The sequence below is a fragment of the Siphateles boraxobius genome, unplaced genomic scaffold (assembly GCF_051911475.1).
Source record: "Siphateles boraxobius isolate OS27281-9 unplaced genomic scaffold, OSU_SipBor_1 41, whole genome shotgun sequence".
Classification (NCBI taxonomy): Eukaryota; Metazoa; Chordata; class Actinopteri; order Cypriniformes; family Leuciscidae; genus Siphateles; species Siphateles boraxobius.
The window spans coordinates 6,781,480-6,806,159 of NW_027509042.1; the positions used below are offsets into that span (position 1 = coordinate 6,781,480).

Consider the following 24,680-nt stretch of genomic DNA (forward strand, 5'->3'; position numbering starts at 1 on the left):
CTCTTTTCATTCAGCTCCAGAGGTCTTGGCACAAAAACCATACAGTAAAGCTGTAGACTGTTGGTCCATAGGAGTGATTTCTTATATTCTGTAAGCATTTCTTGATGTTTGTATTTATTGAATTTTAATTATTGAATTTATTTAATATTTTTTTCATGTATGGTCAGTCATTTATTCATTGTTTGATTGATTGATTTACTTATTTGTTTATTGCTACTTTTATAGGAAATTATTTATTTATTTATTTATGGATAATTCTTTAAAGGGACTATGTGTAGTTTTTTAGGTATTTTATTATCTAAAATCAATATTTGTATTCATAAATATGTCCTCAATGGTGTACAAATACCTCTGCCAATGATCTGACTTATCCTTGTAAACGAAGAATTTATTATCTTTATATACATGTGACGGGTAGGTCCACGGAGGCTTCCAAGTCGTTCCGCCATCTTGTAAAACTATAATAGCAGAGAGGGTCAAAAAGTACTAGGCCAACGCATTTCCACAACGCGTTTTCGTTCAGAGCCAGCGTCACGTAACTGAAAGCAGCAGAAACGGAGGAGCAGAGCAGTGAGAGGCGCTTCACTGCCCCGGAAAGTTTAAAAGGCTGCATTGCACTGTTATTATTCATACTGTAACATTCGTTTGTTCGTTGTGTCAAGTTGCAGTTTGTTTGAAATCACAAACCTGTTCACCCGAAGGAAAACTCGACCATGTGCTATTAGAAGACATCCTGTCATGGCTTTTTGGTACATAACAGCTACCGTAGATGCAACACGCATTTGAAAAAGCGAGGCGCTGGAGAGCACAATTCGTTTGAATGCAAAATACAATTTCACCGCTAGATGGGAGAAATTCCTACACAATGTCCCTTTAATTATGAACATATTTATTTAATTTATTGTATTCATTTTAATTACTTTTATTTATTGTCAGTGCTCGTTTATTCAATTTTAAAGACAGATATTTGTAATGAATCAACATATTTATTTATGGTCAATTTTTTAAATGTACAAGTATATTTATTTTATTTTATTTATTTAGTTATTAGTATTGATTGTCAGTCCTCATTTATTGATGTATTCATTCATACCATTTTGTTGTTAGATATGTTTAATGAATCAACATTAATTAATATTTCAATGTAAATCAATATTTCATATGTATTTATTTATACCCAAATCATAAGAGGGATAAATTAGAGTCAGCTGGTCTTACAAAGCATTGTCTTTTGCAGCTTATGTGGCTACCCTCCATTTTATGATGAAAACGATGCCAAGCTGTTCGAGCAGATTCTGAAAGCAGAGTATGAGTTTGACTCTCCGTACTGGGACGACATCTCTGACTCAGGTAGTTCTATGTAATTGTAATCATAATCCAGTATCATTATCTTGAGATGCTTTGATGTGAAAGAAAAGCTTAGATCCTGCATCTACAGAGCTCAACATTATGTTTTCAGAAGTAAAAATACCATTAGTGATGCAACAGTGTTGAGGCGAGTTTTCATGCAATGCGACGTGATGCAGAATCTACCAATAGGAGTGCAGACAGTGAAGAACACTTTCTTGAAACTGCTGTTGAGCTCTATTCTGGCCATTTCTATTTTCTTGTTGCTTGAATGTTGTTTGACAACATATTGTCGATCCTATTCCATCCCAGCCAAGGATTTCATCAGTCACTTGATGGAGAAAGATTCATCTCAGAGATACACATGTGATCAGGCTTTACAGCATCCATGGTAGGATTACCTAAAAATAAGTGTTCTGCAGTGTTTTGACTATATCGGTATATCTTTTCACAAAAATTGCTTTAGTAATCCATCCCCCATCTCTACTTTTGAAGGATTTCCGGAGACACAGCTCTTGATAGGAACATTCATGAGTCTGTCAGCGCTCAGATCAAGAAGAACTTTGCCAAGAGTAAATGGAAGGTGAGAATCCCACAACGTCATTCTTTTAAATTCTTCACAATTTGTAATTGGTGATGTTCTTTGAAATAAGAAGGAAGAACTTGCTATAAACATAGGGAATTTCAGGAGAAAGAATAATTATTAGGGCTGGGCATTGACAAAATTTCACAATTTGATTCGACTTCGATTCACATGCTTTCGATTAAATTAAATTCCAGATAATTGTCAAGTACAGTACTTGTCGGTTTTTCTAAAGGAAAAAAAAAAATTCTACTAATCTCTAAAAACAACTAATGCTGTAAATTATACAGGGAGCCATATCAGTTGGTACATTACTGTAATATTTCAGGTTTAAATTAACAACTGATTTGTATACAAACATTTAAATTGCACACAAATCAGTTTTTATAATAATAATAATATAATAATTACATTGGATGGATTTATTCAAACATGTATTAAATATTCAAGAACAGGTTAAGTAAAAATAGAATTATATGTATATATTAAGCAAAACGCTCCTCACTAGAGTACATTTTTCTAGCTAACTACCGAACTATGGGCTTTGAATGGATTTCCTGAGGGAAATTTAATGTTACGTGACATTGCTTACAAGCTGTTTTGGTAATGTCTTTTTGCAATTGAAAAACTGATTACATGAGACATGATACATTTCTTGGCTGCTACAAATCATGTTTAGTGAAGTTTTGTCCTCATTAATCTAATTTGTAAACATATTTTAGAGGCACGCTACTGTTTGTTGTTGTCTTTGTAGCAAGCATTCAACGCGACAGCAGTGGTCCGACACATGCGGAGACTGCAGCTGAGCACCAGCCTAGAGGGGCCAAGCCAAATCACCAGCACCAGCCCCTACCACAGACACCTGCTCCTCCCCGCTAAAGAGCTCGACCAGGAGGAGGAGGAGGAGGAGGAGGAGGAGGAGGAGGAGAGCAGTAAGTTTGAGATCATTCTCGAATGAAAGTCGCATACAATCCATCCTAAACAGTATGCAAGAATGAATGTGTCCCAATTTTAGTATAGGGTTCCCGCAGGGCATTAAAAAGTCTGAAAATCTGAAATTAGAGTCTCCTGATTTTGAAGGCAATAAAAAGTCTTAAATATTTGTATTTTTTTCTGCTAGGCATTTCATTTTAATACATGGTCTTAAATCTGCCGCAAGACGTTTAAATGAGGTTCTGTGGGAATGAATTATTCAGGTTTTTAGAATGCATTTTTAGAATACTTTTCCATCAGCCAGTTAATATTGATGAGCTTTGGTGTGCTTTTTTCATTTTTTTTTACTTTAAAACTGTGGGAAAATCAAAGCCGTAAATCTAAAGAAGTTGTGCTCAAAATGTGAGGTTGATATCTCAAAAAATTAGCTTTCGGTAAGATTTTGTTTGGGCGTAGTAGCAAACGGTTCCACCATTCATACATGGGACATTCGTACAAGCGTACAAAGTAAAGACCATTTAACCTTTTCTAATAATTTCCATGATTTGTTTGTGTGCGTGTGTGTGTGTGTGTATACATAGCTAGTGCCATAACCTTTATTAAGTTTCGTACCATTCCGAAGAAGTAAAAAAAATAAAAAAACGTAGCGTTTCGGTCAAAAATGACCAAACAGCACCAGAGGGTTTGTTAAATGTAAATAATGCAAAAAATTGAATAGTGGACTCGCACACATTTTACGTTTCGAGCATGCAGGCTTTTCAGCTGATTGTATTTTTAGGCATTTTTCATAATAATAAACCTAAACTTCTATTACTTTCTTTTTGTTTAATTTCCCATTTATTTAAAAAGAAAAGTATTTAATAGTTTATAATAACAGCACTGGGCTAAATGCTATTTTTATGTACTATAAGATCCTACTGCTGTTAATTTTTTACATAACTTTTATGTGTAGGTTCCCCCAGTACAGACGGGCGTCGAGGTAGTGCCGATCGGGATAGTCTTAGAAGCTGTGCTTACTGCTGCCGACCGACCAGCAGGATCTGAAGCAGAACCCACACATGCACGTCTACGGCTCCAGTCTGACCCGGAACACAGGGCTTTCCTGGTAACATGCACTAGTGCTGCTGGTGGGACATGACATGAGGAGAGTGGGATTGTTCCAGACATTCAGACTTGGGTATTTCATTGACTGATATATGTAATTCTATTTTAACCATTATTTAATTTGGTCTGATTTAATATTTCTGTACCCCAACCAAAGACAAAGTTAGTTGTATATTTTATGTATGGTTTAACTATTTTATTTTATTTTTTTAAAGATAACATTCAGGTCTGTACCCTGTAGCAATTTGGACTTTCTTGGAAAGCCACTAGTTATACAATGTCTTAATAATTATTATTGTCTTAATAAGCCCCACTTGCTCAGGCGATAAATTCACGAGGAAACAAGATAAAGTCATTGAAGTCAAGATAAAGTCATCATTAATACATTTTCATATGGAAGTTTGTTTCAGCCAGAGAAAACAAAATGCATAATGGTAATTGCGACATTTTATCTCACAATTCTGACTCTTTTTTTCACTATTGTGAGTTTACATCTCGCAATTCTGACATTTGTCACATGACAATAGTCGTAATTGCGGGAAAAAAAAGTTAGAATTGTGAGATATAAATTGCGAGTTATAAAGTCCATTCTAACTTGTTTTCTCACAATTCAGACTTTATAACTCGCAGATTTGCGAGATAAAAAGTCGAAATTACCTTTTTTTATTTTTTATTCAGTGGTGGACCCAAGCTTCTAAACTTTCACGGCTTAATCCATTGTGGTTTTGTTTTATAAAATGTGGGTAGATGTCCATGTCGTTGATTGTCGTTGATTTTGTGATCTGGTTCAGACTGGCTCTGTAGTGCAAATTGGTGGTAAAAAAAACTGCATTGGAGTCAGAGCAGGAGTATTTCCAAGCTCAAACGGAGATCACATGATCTTGTTGTGGGTATAAACCTTCATATGAAGCATGTGGACAGAACAGTGGTTAATCGTGATGGGGTTTAGAGATTTGAGCTACAGCCACAGTAAAGCTTTTTCTACACCCAGATTGAATGCAGTATCAAACCTGGATAATCTACGTTTTCAAATAATATTTAATTTCCAGTTTTAGACTTTAAGGGGCAAAAGTAGTCTGTAGCTCTATTTCAAAACCTAGTGAGGATGCATTAGATAAACACTCCTGGTCCAAAATTATGCTGCCTTTTAAGATACCTTATTTTGGACAAGAATCTTAGCGGAGAAGGCAATCTCACAATGCAGTGCAACAAGTTCAGTAAATATATTTTATTAAATACCAAAAAGTATCAAAAATTTGGCCAACATTCTGGCAAGATAACTTTTAAAGTTGTGATGAATTCTTCCAGTAACGTTAATAGAGTGTTCATTTGAAGTTTATCTGGTCTTTAATAACATTATCAAAACATTAGCACAAAAATTTTATTTCATACGTCATTCATGGAACATTTTTTTGGAAACATTTTAGTTTACTAAAAGTTACTACTTACTAATTTTTTCAGATGGTTCAGAGAACATTCAAAAGTAACGTTCCCATAACACTTGCAAAATAATAAAATAGATCAAATATTCCCTTAATGTTTTCTCTAACGTTCATATAATCAAGAAAAAAATTTTTTTTTTTAAACTGAACATTCTGAGAAAATTCAAAATAAAGTTTTTATAACAGAAAGGGAACATTAGCAAGCTGTTCTTATATTTTTGTTAGAGGGTAGTTACTATTTAACCCAATATTTGGAAAAGCTATCTAGATTTAAGGCCTGTTCACACCAAGGACGATGAAGATATGGTTATAAAAATCTTTCTAAATATAAAAGAATAGCATCTGTCCACACCACAACTATGACGATAATGGCACAGAGAGACAATATTGTTAAATCACTTTCAGAATGATTTTGTCCAGCTGATGAATGATAAAAATAGCCAATCAGAATCCATCCTGCTTTAAGAGCATTTAAAGCAAAAAACTGCAGCTGATATAGTTATCTTTAGGACTTTATGCTTTTTTTTACAGTTAGCTTAGCAACATGCTGGCGTCAAACTTCAATCAATCGTGAGTTGGTATTTTGTATGCGCTTCACATGAGAGACTATATTTGTTGCTTTGAATCAGTGATTTATGAGATTATATTTAAGTTAGGATGCTGCCTTGGAAGGTTTTGGAACTGCTGTTGATTACTCTTTGTCGTGACACTGATTGAGTTTGCAACCAAAATGATTTATCTGTCTATGGTTATCAGTTTTTCCAGTGCATGTTGTGTGAGCTGATCTTTTGTTTGGGTCGCTGGCCATAATCTGCACTGTTCTCGTGTGCAGAAGACGTCTAATGTTTGCATGACCTCGTAAAAATATGTTTACAAGAGCGATGATCAAAACATAAAATATACATATTCATATCTTTTCCACTATGCTAATTGCAAAATGAGACAGACTATTGCGGTCATGTCATTTTGAAATCGGAGGGAACAAGATATTGACAATTGACTCGATCTGTTTTTTCTTTGTAAAATATATATATGTTAAAAACAAAGATTTTGATTTAACATTATATTAAGAACTCAATACTGGCCTTACTTTCAAACTGGATTGAAACAAAAAGAACAATGCAAGAACATTTATCACCTTGTTCATCAGTATACAGCATGCGTGCCAATTTGAGTACAACTTACTTGAAGCCAACAATAATAAAAATAATAAAAGAAAAATCAATGGATCCCACTTTAAGTGTCTTTAACCGCTGTGTATTAACATTTAAATGAATGATTTGATACAATGCACTTATTGTGCACATACATGTTTTTACATTGTACTTATATTTAAAATAAATGCCTGCATGTTATTACAGCTATAATTAATTTCTGTAATTTCTATAGATTTATACCTATAATTAAACTTACCCATACCACCAAACCTGTCCCTAACCATACCGTATCCCACCTCAATAGCAGCTAAAGAGTTTTGCAATACAATATGTACACCTTAAGTACATTGTATGATGTAGGTACATAGTAATTAAAGACACCTAATGTAAAGAGTGACCAAACAAGGTATTTATTTAGCAAATCCATGATATTAGAGACATTTTCCTCTTAAACCTTTGAATAGAACTGCTTAAAACCCAAGTGCTATAAGTGATTTAATAAGTATAAAAATGCATCAGTCTAATGAGCAGTTCAGCAATCAGTTATAGTAATTATGGTAATTATGCAAACTGCCTGGCTGATTAAATATCATTTAGAAGTCATCTATGAATTACTTTGGCTTTGAAAAGTACTAAAGAAAGCTACACCCTGGGTTTAGATAATTCCTCCTTTAATCAATTATGACCTTTTTTTTTTCATTATATTTTCACATGAAAGTTCAGGAAGTGTAGAGTTGACACAAATACAGGATGTGTATTATACAGGAACAAGATGTATACATATATTGTATATCTTTTTTGTAAAAGCTACAAATGTATAGATGCAATGCATCATGTGTTATCGATGGAGTTACGAAGAGCCAATGATTTGTACCCTTAAAGATACACACAGGTAGTAGCACGTTATGAATAAACACTCCTTGTCTATGCATTGTGTGTGTTCAGTAAAATCTTTGTGTACAATGCAAATAAAGTTCACATCAAAGTGCTATGCAAAGGCAGACTGTTGTGGTTGGTACTTTCAGAAAATACACTCAAATTGTAACACATGTCAAAATCTCTTTATTTAAAGACTAAGAAAATGTACAAAACATATTTACAAAAAACTATGTTGTGTTGTTAGCCAAAACATAGGCTACATCATGTGAGATCAACATCATGTGCTTTATGATGTCAGCATCATATGAGTGGAAAAGCTCTTAAGCAAACCCTCATGTTATGTTCCGGTCGTTTTAACCCAGAGAAGATTAATTTCAAAAAGAAATACAATACCTGTACAAATTGACAAAAAGATTCAATACAATATTTGTTGATAATATTGCATTATGAGAGGCAAGCGTTTTAAGAGGCCGGCCAAATTAGATAAAAGACGTTCAAAACAGTAAAAAGTCACTTATACAAAAAGTATAAATCAACAATGACAATGTAAAGAAATTTGCATTATGCAGTGATACTGACCATAAGAAAATAGGGTTTTTTTGTTGCAATTGAATCTAATTTCGTGTAACCTTTTTCTTCTCTGATTAGATAGTAAGTCAAGAAAAAGAAATGTTAAAATTTGCATCATGCAAATGCATAAAATGCGTCATGCTAGAAATAGAAAATCAAGTCTAACACATTGCATTATGGGATACCGTGTCCTATGCTCTGGTTGTATACTGTGCATTTTGTTAAACGTATTATGAGATACATGTTATAACGTGTACATAGAAAACATGAATACTGTGCACCATATAAATACCGCAAAACTAATATGCGTATTTAAACATACCAAATTATTTAAAATATATTTAAACAAAAGATAAATGCGGAAAAATTGGACATGACTGCTGTCTGTTCACATACAAATTGCATTGCATTGTGTTGGTAGGATTACATGACCCAAGATTTGTTAGGAACTCCATTAAAAAGCAGTGTAAAAGAAGTGTATCATCTATAAATATGGCAGACCAATCATTTCTATACACAAACACTAGATGCAGTTCCAGTTGGAGTTATTCTGTTCTTGTGTGTGCAAATGACAGCCGCTAAATCAGCAATTAAGGTGCAATACATGAAATCCTATGAGACCATTATAAGTATATCTAACATTTTGTAAAACTGACATATCATCAGCCAACATTTTCAACTTTCTTGTCCTAAATATTGTTCTTTCACATTCTTTGATTTTATTCAAAATCAAAACCCAAGCTTTCTAAACAATGAAGAACTGTCAAATCATCAGCTGGAGGTGCATCAACACTCGTGTAGATCTGTGATGTTGTAGGTGATGTGTGATCACAGCTCCTTCTCCTCAGCACTTGCGATCGCTGTCCTCTTCAGACTCTCCTTGACCCTGATGAACTCGGGTGCGCCATATGGCCTTTCCCTCTGCTCACCGGCCTCTCTCTCAAGCTTAAAAGAATGAAGTCATCTTTATATGAGGTGTTGGTATACAGTAATAGCCAAAAGTGATGTCCAGCCTAAGAAAATCTACATCCTTTATGCAAATATTTTTAAAGGGTTAGTTCACCCAAACTTGAAAATTCTGTCTGTAATTAATTACTCATGTCGTTCCAAACCTGTAAGACAATAGTTCATCTTCGGAACACAAATGAAGATCTTTTTTTTTTAATCTGAGAGCTTTCTGTCCCTCCATTTACAGCTACTCAACTGACACTTTGAAGCTTCAAAAAGTTCATAAAGAGATCGTAAAACTAATCCATATGAATCTGGCAATTTAGTCCAAATTTTCTGAAGAGACACGATTGCTTTATATGATGAACAGATTTTTTGATCACGTTGAGACACGATCGCTTTATATTATTAACAGAAGCATGTTCGCTTGACGTGCGAGAACCAATGAGGTTCATTCTCGTGTTACACGGCACGTTTGAGCTTCAGGCAAGAACAATGAGGTTTGTTCTCGCACGTCAAGCAGGTTCAGTTTAGTTCAGCTTCTGTTTATGTTCACTGATCAAGGTTTATATGTGAATGAAATCCTAAATCAACTCTGTTCATCATGTAAAGCGATCAAGTCTCTTCAGAAAATTTGGACTAAACCACCTCAATTCATATGGATTAGTTTTACAATCTCTTTATGAACTTTTTGAGTGCTCATCACAGTGGTACTCATCACAGTGGTAGTTGCGTGACTGTCAATGGAGGGACAGAAATTGCTCAGATTTCATCAAAAAGATCTTCATTTGTGTTCCTAAGATGAAGGAAAGTCTGACATGAGGTTGAGTAATTAATGACAGAATTAAATTTTTTTGGGTTTGACCATCCCTTTAGAATGTGTTAAGGAAGCATATTGAGTTTGGAGGCAAAAAAAAACATTTTTTTTTATAACACAATGAAACATGCCAAATTGTGTGGACATGATTTTTGGCCAGGCTGTCTTACAAAGAAATTATGAACACATGCAAATACAAAAGAGAGAACCAACGAAATATTAATAACTGATGATATTGTAGTCGGTGTATACTTTTTCCTGTGAGTTTTTTTTTGTTTTACTATGCATTTTTTTTTGCATAGTAAAATATAACATGTAGTTCTAGTTTGCCTTTTTATTTGTCATTTTATTATTTTGTTAGATAAATAACGTACCCGAGTTTAGTGTTTTGTTCTCACATCATATTTAAAAAATATATTTTCCTCATATTTTGATGGTTTAATTGAGCTTGTAGGGTCATTAAACACAAATATCCCCTCCAGACATCACTTTTGGACACTACTGTATACAGGAGCAAGTTATAGAAAACGGTTATATACATTATGATCCATAATACAACTTTTGGACCAAAGATCGGTCGCTGTGATTTTGCCAAGAAAGACATGTTCCTGGATCAACATTCCTGTCCAAAAACATAGTCCTAACCCTTTCCCTACCCATAATATATCTCTAAAATCAGAGGAAAATTATAGGTGAATGGGAATGGTGTAGAAGCCCCCAACCCTTGTTGTAAGCCTAAACTTGACATTAACTAAAAACTATCCCTCAAATCTGATTGGTTGATTGAAATGTTCTACTTGGTGGAATCACATTAACACCAAAGATCAATATTTTCTGGACAAAATCAGGGCATATTTTGTGTCATTTGAAAAGCTTCCTAGCATTTAATTAATACAGTATTAGTACTGTATATGAATACTCATATCAGTCTAGTTTGAGGGGTGTTACTTCAGGTTTTACCTTCTCTAACCTCATCTGCCTCTTCAGTAACTCCTGCTGCAGGGGTGATTTTTCTTCTTCCTGTTTTCTCTCTTGTTTCAGAGCTTGAGCTCTATTCCTCTTTTCAAGAAGTCTCGGTAACTCTGGCTTCTCCTCCATCACTGCTCCTCTGATAGATAGGATAAGTGTTAGTAAATCTCATATTACGGTATTGTTACTTAGTGTTTATATATATATATATATGTTCTTTGGCACGAAGGCGGGACAATCTGTCACTCACATGACATCACAGCAAAATCAAGTCCCGCCATACATCTTTTTTCTCGTTCAAGAAGCCCTTTAACTCGGATATACATCATGATAGGGACAAAAGACTATCTCAATTTATAAAGGTGCAAATACAATAGCCTAATAATAATAATAATACTGCGTTTGCACCATGTCGTTATTGCCTTGATTACATGATGACAACCCATGGCGTTCAACTCGGGAGTCATTCAAGTCCTTAGACTTATTATGCGTTTCTATGGCAACACTATCAAGGGCAAAAGGATCTACAGCGGTTATGTGGTAAAAGTTAAAGCTCTCAGAAGATAATTCTATTAGGACGTGATCCACGTAAACAGTTTACAAGTTGGAATCTCGTAATTATGGTAATTCTGATGTGGATAGAACGCACCTCAACTGATTAGCTATTGGTTAACATAGTCCACAGTGAGCAGCCTTAGTGACGTCATTCAAAAGGAAAACCTTTTTAGAGGTAAAGCCAGTTATGTCATCTTGATGGATGAAAGATAAAAAGGATTCTTTTTTTCGTAATGACATGTACTGATGAACCGTTGCAATAAGGAGTGTGTTTTAAGGAATCAAATAGTGTCGGTTTTGATATCAGTTGTTTTCACTTCAAATAGCCTACACACCAAAAGTAGCGATCATTTTTCAGAAAATGCATTAGGACTTTTTTATAAGTATCCACGCCAAAAAGCCTCTACACAACCTACATTAAAGTCAGCATTAAACGGAAGTTGAGATAGTCTTTCTTCCCTGAAGTATATCTGAGTGAACGGCTTCTTGAACAAGAAAAAAAATGTAGGGCGAGACTTGATTTTGTCCACCGCGAACTGATTGGACGGTTGTGGTTTGTTACTGCTGTGATGTCATGTGAGTGACTGGTTGCCCCGCCCTTGCGCCAGCAACCACATCATCAGAGAAGAGAAGAGATGTCACTGCAAGAGGGAGAGGAGGTTATTTTTATTTAAGATTATGAGGGCACATTAATTTAAAAAAAAAAATTATGTGCATGGAAAAATCTTTTATAAAACTGCAATATTTTTGTCAATTGTCAATTTTGATTTCATGGTGACTTTAACTGCAAGCACAACTTTGACTTTACTGCCATCTATTGGACAGAACATGTACATGCAAAGGAGACGTAAACTCAGCTGAAGGGCACATGTTTGAAATGAGATTAGAAATTGGGTCAGGTGATAATTTAAGGCTGAAACTAAGCTTTTGTTCATGCCTCAAATTGTGAACATGCTTTCTGCTCAAAATCTGGGTCAGTTTGCACCTTTTGTGTGTAATAATCAGCTCTCGCTGGAGCTCCCGATGGCACTTGGACTCTTTGATGGGATTGTGGAGCTTTTTCGGCCTGATGAGCTCCTCATAATAACCACTGTCCGTTTGCTCAGGGATCAACTTGCTCTGGTCTAAATCCTCTTCTCTGGCCCACGTTTGATCAGGATCTATCACTGATCCAAGATCAGAGACTAAATCTAATGGAGGGAGAGAAGCAAAAGAGAGCCTTCTATTACAAAACAGCCAATATCATCCACCAGGTGAAAATCGTAAGCTAATTTGCATCGACAAATAATAGGATTCCTCTCACGACTGTAGCATCAAATTCACCAAAGTTTAATACATTGTTTAAGAAAGAATGAGCAATATTAATGAAAAGCATCAGTGTAAAAAAAAAAATCCACATAATTCAACTCTATTCAGTTGCTGCCTTAAATTTTTTATCAAATTGGCTGTACAAGTCATTTCAACTCATTTTTTTTGTTTGTTTACATGAAACTTAAAAGTTAAACTTTTTAAAATTGTTTTCATGAGTTAAAGAAAAATCATGTTGACTTATTGATCACATCTTTTTTTTTTTTACAGTGCATTAGTCCATGTAATTGCAACAAATAATATAAAAAACAGAAAACCTGATTCACCAGGTCCAATAAGTGGTTGAGCACAGGCAGAATTATGACTCTGATGATTATGATCTGCCTGTGGGAGGATATGGACATTATATTTAGTCATAATATTTAACCACAACACAAATTACAGAAGACAAATCTTTCATTTATTTTGCAGTTTCCTTCTGCTTTACACAGATAAGCTGTATAGTGATCATTGTACCATATTACTGTGTGATTAACATATTCATATACCATGGTATTTCAAAGAATACCATGGTATTACCATCAGAGCAGTATTCAAAAACCATGCTATCACTATTACTATGTTAATAAGTGGATATTGCACTGTCTCATCCTTATCAATCCATCCAAACGATCGAAAATAAATCACTAAAGCTGTTGATGAAGAGGACAATAGCCCTGTGTATTGAGAGAAACTTGCACTAACACAAGGGAGGCATTGTGGTTGTGTGTGCGTGTGTGTGTGTGTGCGTGTGTGTGTGTGTGTGTGAACACCATGCTGGGTTGATCATATTGGACTAAAATGGTTTTTGGACCAGCTGGCATTTAGCCACCTCATTACTGGGCCTGCCAAACAAACTCTCCATTTTCCCTTCATAATCTGCTGTCTAGAATGTGATCGTGTCAGGAAAGTCACGAGGAGTCCTTGGACTAAATAACCAAAGAAAAGTAGGCTACATCAGTTATTGTTAAAGTTACTGCAACAAAATATATGCCTTTTTTACACTGAGAAGTCACATGTAAGCTATGCAGATTAAGATGCCTGGAGCCGAGAAGATTGCAGGTTTAGTTGCTATTACGGCTTACTAAAAGCCGTTTTAGTTCACTGACGTAAATCTGAAAAATAAAAAAGATTTTTTATTTGAAAAACTTGCCTTGGCAGTTAACTGAAATAAGTTTAAATTACTAATTGGAAATAAATAAAAACTAAAACTGTACTAAAAGTTAAACTGAAATAAAAATAAATTGTAATAATAAAAAAAACTTCTATTTTACTTTTTTTTACATTTTAATTAAAACAAAACTATTACTATAAAACTATATAAATAAGAAGACAACACTGCACGCCTTGATTTCGCACATATTCTTAAGAACTGAAACTAATGAACTTATATAGGCCTACATGTATTTTAGTTTAGATTAAATGCCTCATGCTCAAACCTTGTGATTAGAAGGCGCAAAAATAGGAAAAATAACATAAACAGAACAAAACTATCAAAAGAAACATTTTCAACTTATACATTTCTCAAATTTAAGTCTTAAACGTTGTCTATTGTCCATTTACAATCAACACATAAGAGTTCTTTATTGTTCTTACACTCATAACATAGCAATAGACCGGTTCTTCAAAATGGAATTAAATATCCTTACTTTCTTTCCATGGGTCACTCCCATGATTCCAAAGGAGCGGAGCACTCACTGCCTCAGGACTGTTCCAGAAACAACAACTTTGGGATTCCACCTGCTATCTTCATGCAGAGCAAGAGGAGAGGCAGGAGAGAAATTACATCCCTCCAAGCAAACCCCTCACAAACACACACACGCACACACACGTGCGCACAAGCACACTTTAGCAATCCCAGACTGCATACAGTGCCCTAACTGGTACTACAATCCAGCAGAGGGAGGGGGAGAGAAAAAGAGGGATTGTGTTAAAACTGATGTCACTTTCCCGTTTTCCACTCATTGTTAATATCAACAGCAACAGTGTCACCTTCATATAAAAGAACCAATGTGAAGGAATTCAGTATGAGAAAAGAATCAGCTCTGTTATTATCTTTCACATTTTTATTTGCTTTATAATATAATCATCATGACAGAATGTTGCTTTTGTTTGGAAAAGAGCAATGTGAACATATGCAAAAGCTCGCCTTGTGTGTTCTATGGAAGGAAGTTAAATGGATTTTGAAAAACATGAGAGTAAACTATTCCTTCAGTTTTATTTGCTAAGGGAAGGAAGATAGCGAAAAGAGTTTTTCAAATGTCCCAGAAGTGTGGTGATCTAAGGTTGGCTAATGTGGCAGGCTCATTCAGTCTCAGTTATTCTGGGTAAGCAGCCAATGACCTCCCCTGTCTCAGGCCAGTCTCCATACGCGTTCCTCCCCACATCATTTTGAATCAACTAAACATAACAGAGAAAACAACCTATTTAAATGTTTTGCACAATAGCAGTGGATATTATTATAATATTTTTTATTATTATTATTATAATTATTATTAACAATAAAACTAAAACGTTCTAAAAAAATCATTTATGGATATAAAGCTGAAATAAACTAAAATAAAAATATTACATGAAAATGTTAATGAAAACAAATGTAATGAATTTTAATGAAATGTTAAATACAAAAATTGAAATGCTGCCTTGGAAACGAACTAAAATAGGCTGAAGTTAAATTACAAAAATTAATAAAATAAAAAGTAAAAATACTTAAAAAAATTACCACAACTTAAACGTTCCCTCTCACTCACACACACACACACACACACACACACACACACACACACACACACACACACACACACACACACACACACACACACACACACACACACATATATATATAATACTGTAATGGTATAATACAGTGTATTGCATAATACTAAAATAACACTGAACAATAGACGTTGAAGGAATTCTGGATTCTATAGAAATTAATTGTTCAGCCATGAATCTCTATTCGCATTCTGATTTGTTGTTTCATTGTAACTTCTGCAGCCAATCAGTTTCACGCATCCATTACTATAGGGTGAACACCTGGTTATTGCTCTGTTGCAGGACAGTTTGTGATTTTGCAAGAAAATGCGGGACACGTGAGTGAGGGATACATTTACTACTATTATTCTATGTAATATATAGATTTACATTAGTTGGGAAGTCTATTCGCCATCATGTTGGAATATCGTTTTAAATCATCAGTAAGCTTTGTTAATTGTGACAGGAACTCAGTTTGCCCAGGTTCGAGTGATACAATGTAATTTACTCTACTGGACATATTCAGACTACTAAATATAATGAACTGAATAACATGCTAGTAAAAGTAAAAGTCAAATTTTAAACTAAAATAAAAAAATCTAAATAGCGTATACAAACAATAAATGTGTTTTTCCTGGATTTAGTCCATCTTGAACTTGTATGTTTTTGTTGTCCTGGCTGGTGTAGCTATATTTAATGACTTTTGATGAGGTCCACATTGTTCCTTTGCTTCATCCACTGTTGTCATCTGCAGAAAAATCCCTTTCTACGAATGCGTTGGTTGGTTATTTCCCTCTCTATCTACAACATGACGGCTGTGCAAATGCATTTTTAAATGGTCCTATTTTTTGTACTATATGCATTTTTAGTACTATATTTCTTATTGTGGCATTGTAATTTCAGCGAAGAAATAAAATAATACTTACATATTTGAAATATGGGATACTAATTATGCGGGACAAAGCTCCCAATTTTGGGATAATGTTCACGCTAATTACTATTCCCCTTTAAAATCATGACGCATCCGAACGAATGGACTAACTCTTCTTCTTATAGCCCTCCACCTCCCCAGCACCACCTGCCTAGATCTGCTATGGAGGGGTCTCCCTCTCTCTAGCTGCAGTAGCATGTTTCCATTTATTTTATTTTATGTTCTGAGTATTTAACAGAAGCAAGCCGTATTGCCCTGCAGCAGCAGAAACCGTAGCATATCTAGTCCGCCAAGGCCTAAAACCAATGTATATTCCATTTACATTAATAAAATGTTTTCCTGACACTATCCTGAGAGTTGTCATGACTTAAATTAACAGAAAATAGCTAATTTCTCAGTTTGTGAAAGCAATTAAAAAGAAAGAAAAAAAGAACAAGACGTTCCAACCTTTTCAAAAGATCTAGCTTCCTTTATTCCATAGGTGCCGGCGAATACCCAGCTATCCCTGGGCTTCAGGGATGTGACCATGGTGCTGCCCAGTGCAGTGAATATCTCTCTAATTTCATCAGTCAGCCTAGAAGAGAGATGGTGGCAGTGGAAGTCAGACATGTATGAATTATTCAACTCCAAACCCGAGTTAATCATGTTGATGGTGTCTGAAGGCTGTCAGATTTTTACTGTGGTGTAGGGTCGATGTGTGAGGCCACAAGCACTATATTTCCTGGCTTTAGTGTCTTTAGATAGGCAAGTAATCCTCAGGATCTTGAAGGATAAAAGAAGTGTTTCCGTATGTCAAGATAGCTTTATTTTTTCAATTAAATTTAGATTTATTAGTTTTAAATTTCTTGCATGCAGAAATCCATTAAGAGACCTAGCTTTAGATTTCACATTAAAGTAATAATTTCTTAAAACCTCACCAAATCCACCTTAGAAAGAAAAGAGTCAATTATACAAATGTAATTGTATGTCCATAAGTATTATTGTTTATAAGCATGTTTAAAAATAAGTATAAAATATAGTAACGTCTTTTTAAATATGAAACTTATTTCCATGTCAAAATTCGTTCTGCCCTTGTCCTGTATTATTCCTGATGCCACCCATGATGCTGTAGAGAAGAACATTTGTGCTATTTTAGCATCTATAAGCATTACAAAAATGAACAATTGTGTCATTTATTCACTCTCAATACATCTTAATGTGATGCATATTCCATAATCAGTCATGATAAATGAAACAAGTAATGAAATTTCTGTAATAGTACTTATAAACGGAATGTGCTTTAAATACTCAATAACTAGTTTTATATCATTTATAATCAATAAATCCAGTTTTTTATAATCTCATACATTTGTAACTATCTGAATCTTGCTTGTTCAACAGCTAGCCACATTTAAACCATTTTATACTTTTTAACTGATTAAATTTACCTTTTTGCAAAATGAAAAATATTTTAATATATGAAAGCACTGTAAGCTTTCAAACAAACAGCATTAACATTATTTAAAATATATATACTATATACTGTCATACTTTTAGTCATATGGATGAGTAAATGATGACAGACTTTTCCTTTTTTTGGTGAACTATTATTTTAACTTCCTTTAAAGGGATAGTTCACCCAAAAATTACAAATGTTATCATTAATTACTCACCCTCATGTTGTTCCAAACCTGTATCAGTTTCTTTACTTCTGTTGGACACAACAGATTTCTTTAAAATATCTTCTTTTGTGTCCAACAGAAGAAAGAAACTCATACAGGTTTGGAACAACATGAGGTAAACTATGAACATTGAACTATCCCTTTAACGCTGTATTAGTCTCTCATGAATAAGTAGAGTTGGGGTACTCGAACTCGGACTCGGACTCGAGTCCAATTTTGAATGAACTCGGACTTGTCACGCACTCGGATGTTTTTGTACTCGGACTTGACACGGACTCGGACATTTTAGACTCGGAAAAATGTCCGAGTCCAGTCGAGTCCGGGCACTAGATGACACAATATTATTCAAAAACGAAACCAAACTACATGTGTTGTTTCCGCGTTGAGCACTAGCCAATCACAGACATGTATATTAAGCGCATGAACACAGTGGCAAATCAGAGGCATTTTAGAGTCAACATGCGGAGATTTCGCTTAAAATGTATGTTCAGAATCAGCACAAGCTTTATCCTTTCGCAGATCCCCTCATAAACAAAGTCTTGACGCGATATAAATGAGAGATTCACTGTGCAGTGTGGACACTTCAGTGTTTATGACGAGAGTTTTAGGGAGAGTGCAGAACGCGGTAAGTGATGGCTTAAAGGGAGCGCTATCGACAATCTAAATAATAGTTTTGTTATGCGTGCTTCTAGAGGACCAGTGGTTACGTTCACACTGTAAATTATAAAGAGTGATAAATGCATTTAAATGTGGGAGTGAATCCGCTAAATTTTAGTCCTGTGAGTCTTGAAATTGCGATGATTGACATAGTAACCATAGCAACATGAGAATGTGAGAACCATAGCAACATTTTGGTGTCTAATAATTTAATGATTTTTGTTACATTTACACTTTAGTCACAAGTTTACATACACCTTTCAAAATCTCTAAAATGGAATATTTATTTATTTATTAATAAGAAGGATCATAAAAACATTGTTTCTATTTAGTACTGCACTGAAAAAGCTTATTCACATAACAGATGTTTAATAGCCTAGTCCACAAGACAAAATACAAACACAAAATACAGGACAAATTACTTGATTGTAAATATCATACCTCACACACAATAATACAATCAAGTAATTTATCTTGTATTTTGTGTTTGTATCCAAAACAGTTTTTTTTGTTTTCTTATTTTTGTTTTGTTTTTTCGTAATGGTTTTTCATGAGGAAAAATCCTCCAGCTCCTGCACATTCTTTGCTTTTCCAGCATTTTCTGCATATTTGACTCCTTACTAGCAGTGACTATGATTGTGAGATTGGTGACAACTGAGGGACTCAAACACAACTATCACAAACCCTGCAAACACTTAGTGATGCTCAAGAAGTCTATTAAGGATGAAACTGGATGTAAATTGTTCTTATTTTGTTGAAAATTTATATTACTTTAGTCCTGCCCTTCGGAGGCTAAAAAATATATTAGCATGTAAAACAAAATAAGAAAACTGTAAACATCACCATCTGCTCAAAAGTTTACCCCTGGCTCTTAATGCATCGTGTTGCATTTTTGAGCATTACCTTGCAGATTCTGAAAGATGTACAATAGGTAAACGTATGACTTTGACTATACATTGCAATCAGGTTTAAAATATTAATTTAAGAGCTCAGTGTTGAGACCTTTCGCCGGAATTTGATTGACAGGCGATCTGACCAATCATAATGCAGATACCGCCATTTTTGTCCGACAAACCAACCAAATCAGTTAGTAGATTAAAGTCAGTGGATTTGAACTTGAAAAATGGTGTGTATTGATATCTTTTTGTAGTTCTGATTTTCATTCATGTTTAATTTGTGCTATAACTAGAAGAGATTATCTGTTCATGTGCTGTTTGAACTGAGGCCTACACATTAAAGCACCACAAAACAGGATTTATTGTTTGAATTTCATAATAATTATAAAAATGTAAAAGATGAGACTTTATTTCATCCCAAAAGTAGGCTGCTCTGTCTTGTATGTTGGCGCATGTTCAGTGTCCTCTTTGCTCCGCAATATATTTTTCACTGTGTGAGAACATTTGGAGTGAGAGCGGAACGGCTTGTCGGACGTAGCAACAGTAACTAAGAGGGGCGGGTCTTTGTGAAAGGTCAATTTCAAATCATTTAAATCTTTGTGGACTCGGCTGGACTCGACTCGGACTCGGATGTTAAGGACTCGGACTCAAGTCCGACTCGGCCCTCTTTGGACTCGGACTCGATTGTTAAGGACTTGGACTTGAGTCGGACTCGACAAAGGTGGACTCGGACCCAACACAATGAATTGGCTACATGATACGGTTCTTACATTGTATTGTTAAAGCAGATTTTTGCAGTTACTACGTTTGCTAATTGCTGTAAATGGGAAGTAGTTGACAGGGCAGTGTTTAAGTGGACAGCAATTTAAATGAGTCTTAAACAGACCTGCAAAGAGAAATAAACAAGTTGCATGATAAAATACAGTACTGCAATCACCCATGCAACTCTCATCCACAAAAAAAAATACAAATGAATCTTACCTGGATTATCACAGTCTGTCACAAAACCATTAACTTCATCTGATATATAAATACAAATTAAAATATAACAGTAATAAAATCGAAATGGATTAACACGTTCTCATGCATGACATAAGCTTCACCATATACAGTACATTACATGATCATGTGCCGGCTTCTTGGTGTTTTGACCATTTGATGGAGAAACAGCATATTAAGATGATCAGCATTGTTACGAGAACATAAACACAGTCTGTAAATTAATATATCCCATTTAATATGTCATCATTATACTCACAAACGATCACACAAATTAATCAGAAATGCCAAAAACGTTTTCTTTACCTTTAAGGCTCATTTTTGGTATCACAACATACACTTCTGGGCTTACACTTCCCATTTTCCTTAAATTCAGACAATCTAATTTCTCAACTATCTGACTATCAACTAGGCAGATGAGAAGTGTCATTGCATGCAAACTGATTTTACAATTGTGTACTGCTCTCTTGTGGACAAAACAGTAAATGCATACTCAAACACATGTATATAATTTATTCCTGCTCAGTTAAACAAACCATATTCATTAGTGGGGAAACATCTGAGTCTCAGGTGAAAACATGAAAATCCAAAGTTATAGAATTCAATCATCAAAAATAATTCAAAAGCAAGAACTGAGAAACACAGTTATGGAGCTCTGTGCCCCACATAATATTGCTTTATCAACACTATCCCCTTACAGGTGATACAAAGTCAAACACTGCCATTAGTAAATACCATTACCAGCATAGGAAAGCAGACTTTTGTTCATTCGCATACCACAGTTAAATTACACAGTAAGGCACTGGAGTGCAAACTATACAGCAACATTACAGTTGATAAAACAGTTTACAGTTAACCACATATTAAGATGTGCTTCTGGTATTAGTGGCACTGTTCACAGTATACAGTGGGAACAACCCTGAGATTAAAGTGAGAAGCTGTTTTAAAGTCAAGCAAAGATCAGGCACACACACATACAATAAATAAAAAGGGACAACCATTGTAACAGACTTTGGTACAACATTCCTCGTGCACTGAGAAATTCAAGAAAATACTAAATACATATTTCAAGGAGTGCGTTTGAAAAGTACTACTGACCAAGTTTTAAGCGATGGGCAACATAAATGAAAACTGCCACAGCTCTTTTCAGAAGTTATTTGGCTGAAATTAAAAAACAGTAACTTTCATCTCTAATGTGCATCTTAACGTTTCTGAACCCCTTTCCTCCAGTTCTTTAATGTAGGGGATCCTGGCCTATTAATCCTCCCAAATGTAACCAGCTCCGTGCTGAAAAATGGTGGAACAGACATAAATATTTCAGGGACTCCTGGTGATTTTTAAATGACTCATGTGATGCCTTTGGTCATATAAAGTCACAGTATTAAAATGAAAGAGAAACTTGAAGGATATATTGTGCTACATGATTCAGTCCAAAAGGTCCTGTGGAAAGAAAAGTGATTAAGTATATATAGTTTTGAAAGCCATTATAAACTACTGTTAATGATGGCACACGTACTAACCTCATCTGAATCATCGTCCACTTCTCTGGCTGCATTTTGCTCTTCTATTTCTCGCAGTTCTGAGTATCTATATGTTGCATTACTAAAAAATAAAATAAAAAATAAAAAATATACATATATATATATATCATAATATTATAAATATGCATATAGAATATACTCATATTTACAATATTTTGAGATATGTGTACACACAAACACATATACACACACACAGATAGATAGATAGATAGATAGATAGATAGATAGATAGATAGATAGATAGATAGACAGATAGACAGATAGACAGATAGACAGACAGACAGACAGACAGACAGACAGACAGACAGACAGACAGACAGACTGTGTGTGCGTGTGTGTCTGTGTCTGTGTGTGTGTGTGTGTGTGTGTGTGTGTGTGTGTGTGTGTGTGTGTGAGTGTTCAGTTATATAAACCAGGTTCCACAAAATTAAGTTATCACTTAGTAGGGACTAATACGTTTATTATTAACTTTCGTATAAATTATTGAAAAATATTTTTTGGGTGAAAGGATTGAAAGGTTAGGTTGAACGGTCACATAAAACACAGTGTTAGCCAGTGCCATAGAGAGAAAGAGTTGCGACACTCCCATAGAACGCCATAGGAACTTTGTAATGTGGAAGTAACGCGTGTCGTGGAGCAGCCAATAGTTCCAAACACTGATAGTTCCAGCCTTGAACCCCATTCATTTTCAGTGTTTCCGAAGTACGCTCGCTGGTAAATTAATGAAATTACTGTATTTTTTTTACTTTTACACACATTAGCCGACCTCTCGTGAATCTAGTCAGTAGTTATATTTTATGTAGCCAGTTTTAGTTAATGTTTATTGGAAGATAATAGGTTATTGCAGCTATAGCTTACGTGACACTAACGTTAGCTAACTTATGGTAACCTGATGTATATAATATATAATATTATTAATAATATTTTATATATATATATATATATATATATATATATATATATATATAATATTATATATACATACACACACACAATTCATTTATTTAAATGGGTTAGGGTTATGTGTGTATATATGCATATTTGTCAAAATGTGTGTTTGTGTAATACATATAGGCCTACATAAATACACATGCATTCATATATATATATATATATATACACACACATACATACATACATACACAATTAATATATTATGTGTATGGGTTAGGGTTAGTAATGTGTGATTGAAATATATATACATGTGTACTGTACACAGTACATCGTATACATGTATTTGTGTGTGTTTTCTAATGAATGGTTTAGTCTATGATTAGGGTAGAATGAAGGGGTACATTAGCCATACTGAAATGAATCCCGTTAACAGTTATTTAGCTCATGATATTTATCATGAGTAAAAAGCTCATGATATTTATTTAGCTACGTATTTAGGAACATAGTTAATTCACTCATTTTATGAAGTTAATATTTACCGAACATTGCTGCAAATATAGTCGTTGCTTTCTACGTTATGGGAGCAGTCCATTTCTCCTCCTAAATCGTTCATTTATTTTGTACATGCACAGCGTAATTATTTATATTTTATGTTGGTTGGAATTCTGAACGGACCGCCACTGCAGACCTCTTTGCGTGATCATGAAGGTAGGCTAATGGCTGAATCGGAATTTATAAGCAAGATCACGGATCAATAGCCTAATACAGCCCAGTTGTGCTAAAATAAATATCATGAGACGTCCATCATCAGATGAGCCGCTAAAGCCAGTGCTACCCATGCGAACATGAACACTAAGCTTTTCCCTCCAAAAAAACCCTAAAACTTATCTAAGTAATATAACGTTACAGTATTTCGTTGTCACCCTGCCTCTCACAATGCAAAACTGACATTAACTAAATGCAATAATGCAGTAACAGCTGAAAAAGTACTTGGGTGTGTGTTTTATTTTATATTTACCGTTCAATAATGTAATCGCTGCCGTCTGTCCCATAGAACATGACAGCCAGCGTATGTTTTGGAACTATTGGGGCTTACATGAACCACGTGACAGCCATAGAGGCGACATCATAGCGTGTCGCAACTCTTTCTCTCTATGGCTCTGGTGTTAGCTCTATATCTCTTTACCTCTTCAGACAGCAGTATTTTCGTATGATGAAGACAGCAGCTGCTATTGCAGCAACAGTAACGACCACAACAGACGCGATCACCCCTGAATGGAGTCTTATAACCTGAAAAATAAGACATCAGGGAGAGTAAATATGCAGTATGCGAACTGACAGGGAAGTGACTTAAGCAAGAAAGTCGATAACGAACCTGTTGAACATTTGGTGCTGCTGAGGTGGGTTTCTCCGAACTTTCTGCCAGTCTGGATTCGGGATATGACAGAAAAGCGAATGCGAGCTCCCAAAAAACACTATATAAAATCAAATGTAGCAACATATTTGAGTAGTGGCTTAACTTCAAACACTTTCTCGCCATTATAGATGTTTACTTCCTAGTGATTCTACCTGTCAAATGACGTAAAGGAGCAACGGGCGTGTGATTGGTCGATCGTGAACGCCATCGACTTCCGTCAACAAGGTTACAGAACTTGTTGCAGACAGAGATTGTCTTATTATAGTGGCTTTGCTTTTA

General features: G+C 34.9%; 4 protein-coding genes across 5 annotated transcripts in view; 1 reads left to right on the forward strand and 3 right to left on the reverse strand.

Moving 5' to 3' along the window:
• The window catches only part of camk1a (calcium/calmodulin-dependent protein kinase Ia), a 37,497-nt gene extending 29,934 nt beyond the window's left edge, over positions 1 to 7,563 (forward strand). The window contains exons 7-12 of the mRNA XM_077198035.1: positions 15 to 90; positions 1,238 to 1,350; positions 1,660 to 1,738; positions 1,843 to 1,930; positions 2,685 to 2,862; positions 3,816 to 7,563. Of these exons, the coding sequence (XP_077054150.1) occupies positions 15 to 90; positions 1,238 to 1,350; positions 1,660 to 1,738; positions 1,843 to 1,930; positions 2,685 to 2,862; positions 3,816 to 3,907 (626 nt within the window). The 3' untranslated portion in view covers positions 3,908 to 7,563. The remainder of the gene's footprint in view (positions 1 to 14; positions 91 to 1,237; positions 1,351 to 1,659; positions 1,739 to 1,842; positions 1,931 to 2,684; positions 2,863 to 3,815) is intronic.
• Positions 7,564 to 7,605: 42 nt separating this feature from the next.
• LOC143706291 (protein FAM107B) lies at positions 7,606 to 14,556 on the reverse strand. 2 transcript variants are annotated; one of them, XM_077198041.1, is made up of 5 exons: positions 14,301 to 14,556; positions 12,930 to 12,996; positions 12,290 to 12,494; positions 10,741 to 10,888; positions 7,606 to 8,960 (listed from the first exon to the last, which is right to left on the reverse strand). In XM_077198041.1, exons 1-5 carry the CDS (start codon positions 14,322 to 14,324, stop codon positions 8,844 to 8,846), a joined length of 561 nt encoding a protein of 186 aa, XP_077054156.1. In that variant the 5' UTR covers positions 14,325 to 14,556; the 3' UTR covers positions 7,606 to 8,843. The 2 variants fall into 2 exon arrangements, with proteins under 2 accessions (XP_077054156.1, XP_077054157.1); XM_077198042.1 differs by having other exon boundaries at positions 12,939 to 12,996; positions 14,301 to 14,516.
• Positions 14,557 to 14,759: 203 nt separating this feature from the next.
• On the reverse strand, positions 14,760 to 20,910 carry LOC143707143 (protein FAM3C). The gene is given in 9 exon segments (XM_077199899.1): positions 14,760 to 15,051; positions 16,784 to 16,910; positions 17,015 to 17,098; positions 17,208 to 17,277; positions 17,398 to 17,441; positions 20,321 to 20,371; positions 20,373 to 20,526; positions 20,626 to 20,763; positions 20,856 to 20,910. Coding segments are annotated over 9 exon segments (819 nt in total). The 3' UTR covers positions 14,760 to 14,955.
• Positions 20,769 to 24,627, reverse strand: LOC143706292 (uncharacterized). The gene is made up of 4 exons (XM_077198043.1): positions 24,360 to 24,627; positions 24,171 to 24,274; positions 22,070 to 22,151; positions 20,769 to 21,989 (listed from the first exon to the last, which is right to left on the reverse strand). The coding sequence occupies exons 1-4, from the start codon at positions 24,522 to 24,524 to the stop codon at positions 21,975 to 21,977; spliced, it is 366 nt and encodes a 121-aa protein (XP_077054158.1). The 5' UTR covers positions 24,525 to 24,627; the 3' UTR covers positions 20,769 to 21,974.
• Positions 24,628 to 24,680: the final 53 nt, after the last annotated feature.